Genomic DNA, 3,716 nt, shown 5'->3' with positions numbered 1-3,716 from the left:
GACCCAGATTACTCCCAGATTTAAGAGCATCTTAGTCCGACAATAACGACAGCCGCTTACATGTTCTGCAAAAAAATGTGCTTTGTCATGTATCTGACGGACAAACACCAAACCAGTTCCACATCACTGAAGTTGCACCATTTTTACAAACCAATTCTGGTTCATTTGTTTCACTCAACAATCGGCCATGTGCATATGAAAACAAAGCCACTGCGCATGCGCGGTTTACTCATATTCTATCGCAATATTTCATTTTCCTATCGTTGCCTAACATTATACCGGTATTACCGTGAACGGTATAATATGGCCCAGCCCTAATCTGTCATCACAATTATTTAGGCTTAAATGAATAAATGTGTAAAATGACAGAGCGAGTTCTGCTAGCTCATTGCCCAGACTGTCCCATAAATAGAAAACTAGAAGTTTTGACTTGATGAGCCATATTTTTTTACCCAATGAGGTCACATTTGTAAAAGCCCACACTATTGTACAAAGTGTAAGAAAAAAACGAACTTTTATTTATTACTCAATTGCTTTGATGAGGTCTGAATGGCTATGGAAGAGGTCTTTATCTGTAGGAAAAACTATAAAGTCTGTGAAGTCCAAAGTGTATGCCCTCCAAAGCTCTTCAGCAGGCAAAATTGGAGACTATAATCCCAAATCTATTATGTCAGTGGGTAGGTCCAATGAAAAACGGTTGGCTTTTTGAAATATTTGGACAACAACTGGAAATGGGTGATAAACTCAAAAAAATCCTACATAAAAGTGCCTTGTTCTAGTAACGAAACAGACATTTATCACGCCTTCACATCCATAAATTTGGAGCCAAGCTTCCCAGATACTGTGCCAATACTTAGGAACGCCATGTTTCCTACTTAAACCTCTGACTTCTGGGACTGATGGTGATATGTGTGGTGCCATCATTCTCAGAATTAAAGATTGAAGGACAAGAATGCAGGACACCCAAAATAACTTATTTCTGCTAAAAGGTGTGATGTGTTTGTCTGTGTTTTACAAAGAATTGAAAGATATGCTTGACCACCACAGTGGATTTTAAGTCAGATGAACAAGCTTTGACTCATGTGTAGACTTTAAGCTTTAACATAAGGGGTTTAGAAAAGTATTGCATTAACTATTTAGGATTTTATTTCTTTAAGAACTTCAGTAAAATACTAACTAATGTGATTTTGTGTCTCATTTTGGCAGTATACTTCTTTACTCCAAGGTGGGTGAGCCTGCTGTAATGCAGGAGGTGACCAGAGCCTGGTTACACTACCCGTCCAACAGCAGGGCAACTAGCTTCAGGACGGTGGCAGAGCTGTACCTGCTGCATGTCCTTGTGCCGCTGGGAGAGGCAGACGAGGCTCGGGAGCTGGTCAGAGGCGAGGTTTTTAGCAGCGCCTTCACAGAAGAACACAGACAGACAGCGCTGGATATCATAGAAGAAAAAGAGCGACAAAATCAAGACCCTCCTCTAAATCCCAGGATGAGTGGAAGCTCTGACGTCACCGAACATCCTGTCTCATCCCAAGGTCTGACACTTCAGCCTCAACCCTTATGAGACGCATTACACCAAGCGGCCTAAAAAAGACTGAAACTGTTAACTGTTTGTGATTTTTCTTTTGTTCTGCAGGTACTTTAGTCCATAAACTTGAGGCTGTGATCAGGTTTTTATACCGAAAACTCCTGATGATTGGCTCCGGCTCATTCCCTTTCCGGAGAATCTTTCTGACTGCCATCCTCCTCTACATGCTCTTTTTTCGGATGGATCCAGGTTGGGTGAAACCTTAGTTCTGCTGGTACATCATCGTCTTTTAGAAGTTAAAATAAAAGTGACTATAAATGCGTTTCTGTTGTGCTTTTTTTATCTGCAGCTCTCCCGTCTGCATTCATGTGGATTTCTAAACTTCTGCAGCTGCTCAAACAGATGTGGAACGCCATGTTTGCACCGTATTATCAGGCAGTCACTCAGAGCAAAGGACTGTAGAGGACTGAATATGCTTGGTCTATCATTTTAAATGAATTCTCTAAGGACTGTTTGTAAGACAACATGGATGATATTCACGTCAGATCTATAAAACATTTAAAGTACTCATTCCAGGAAAACTTGCATTTTTTTTAAGCTGCAGACTCTTCAGCTCACATGACACAGCTTCCCATGAATTCTGCCCAGCTCCTCACTAATACATCCTTTGTTTGTCCATCTCAAAGCAACACATGAGTCATCAAGAGTCTGATGTGGTTTTTTTCCATTCCTTTTTTAAGTCTAGGAAGTGACTCACTGTTCTGGTTCAGAGTACCTAGAATGATGAATAGGGGTAAGAAAACAGTTGCAGTCAGTGTATCACTGTAGGAATATGAAATTTGTTAAATGATTATAACAATAGTTATAATAGTCGGTTTAAGTTTTGTGTACTGCAATGTGCTGAGGTCCTGTGGCTGCAAAACAAGCCTAAACCATGACCCCTCTGCCACTGTGCATGACACGAGGTGTTTGTCCTGATATGCTGAATCTGGTTTTCAACAAACGTGGTGCTCTGCATTACAGCCAAACATTGCCACTTTGGTCTCGTCTCTCCAAAGGACATTTCTAGAAGTGTTGCATTTGACATGCTAACTGAGGTCGGTAGAGTCTGGGATGTAGTTGTTTGCACGTCCAAGATCATGCACTGGGTGTGGAATTTGCTGGGACGTTTACTCCTGAGAAGACTGGCGACTGCTTTGAATGTTTTCCAGTTGTGAATAATTGTTCTCACTGCAAAATGATGGACTTCAGATTGTTTGGAAATGACCCTATAACCTTTCTCAGATCGATGGGAAGCCGCAGTTACTTTTTTAACTCGTTCCTCCACAATTACGACATTTGACAACAACGTTAATGGGTGTGGAAAGGTGGACAGAGATGACGTTCTTCCTCCTTGGCGCTGTGTTAAGACACCGGAATGCTCCATTCCAGCAAACTGCCAAAACCTCAGCTTTTATAGAAGTGGTCATGATCAATTAATCAAGTGCATTATCAACATGTTACCCTTTTAATTCAAATGGAAGCTGTCAGATTGGAATTAGTTTTTCACAGGATTGGATCTCAAGAAAATGTACTTTCAATGTCAAAGTGAAGATATTTGTTGTGCATTTAAGTGTCCCTGTGACTGTTCTTATGTATTATTTTATTGATAATTCTCATAAATGAACCTTAAATTTTTATAGGTTAATCAATTTTGAATTATAATTTTGAATTATATGTGGATGTGACAGTGTGTGTAATAGGGCAGAATCCACTCACCTTGCTTTTTTATTTATTTTTTTATAATGGATGGATGAAAAATTGATGCATAGCAAGAGTACTAGTTTTTGAATTATGGTGAACCGAAGTATTGACATTAAGAGTGTTCTTGTGTCAAAAGCTTCCTTGTTCCATACGTCACTTCATCTTAGTTAAGAAATTTAATAGAACAGGTGTAAAAAACAAACTTTTTTTAAGTCACATCTTCGGCCTTACTAATTCCTTGTTCGTAGTCGACATGAACTGTTGACATCCTTTCTTAAATTTAAATCAAATTCAAAATCACAAAGCCCAAATCCACAAAGCCATATTTGTCACAACCCACACACAAAACCAAATACACAGTAACATGGGTAGAGGAATGCTAACTGTAGCTTTGTGTCACAACTGCGACGTGACCATTCAAATGACAGAAAAAAAGTTTTACAATATT

General features: G+C 39.5%; 1 protein-coding gene across 1 annotated transcript in view; it reads left to right on the top strand.

Annotated features, from left to right (window-relative positions):
• The window catches only part of pex26 (peroxisomal biogenesis factor 26), a 5,458-nt gene extending 2,144 nt beyond the window's left edge, over window positions 1-3,314 (top strand). The window contains exons 3-5 of the mRNA XM_005923576.2: window positions 1,207-1,532; window positions 1,634-1,774; window positions 1,875-3,314. Of these exons, the coding sequence (XP_005923638.1) occupies window positions 1,207-1,532; window positions 1,634-1,774; window positions 1,875-1,987 (580 nt within the window). The 3' untranslated portion in view covers window positions 1,988-3,314. The remainder of the gene's footprint in view (window positions 1-1,206; window positions 1,533-1,633; window positions 1,775-1,874) is intronic.
• Window positions 3,315-3,716: the final 402 nt, after the last annotated feature.

Source organism: Haplochromis burtoni, unplaced genomic scaffold (assembly GCF_018398535.1).
Source record: "Haplochromis burtoni strain Fernald_Lab_line unplaced genomic scaffold, NCSU_Asbu1 Contig_49, whole genome shotgun sequence".
In the NCBI taxonomy this organism is placed as follows: domain Eukaryota; kingdom Metazoa; phylum Chordata; class Actinopteri; order Cichliformes; family Cichlidae; genus Haplochromis; species Haplochromis burtoni.
The sequence above is the reverse complement of the archived record's forward strand: the minus strand, read 5'-3'. Positions and strand labels throughout refer to the sequence as shown.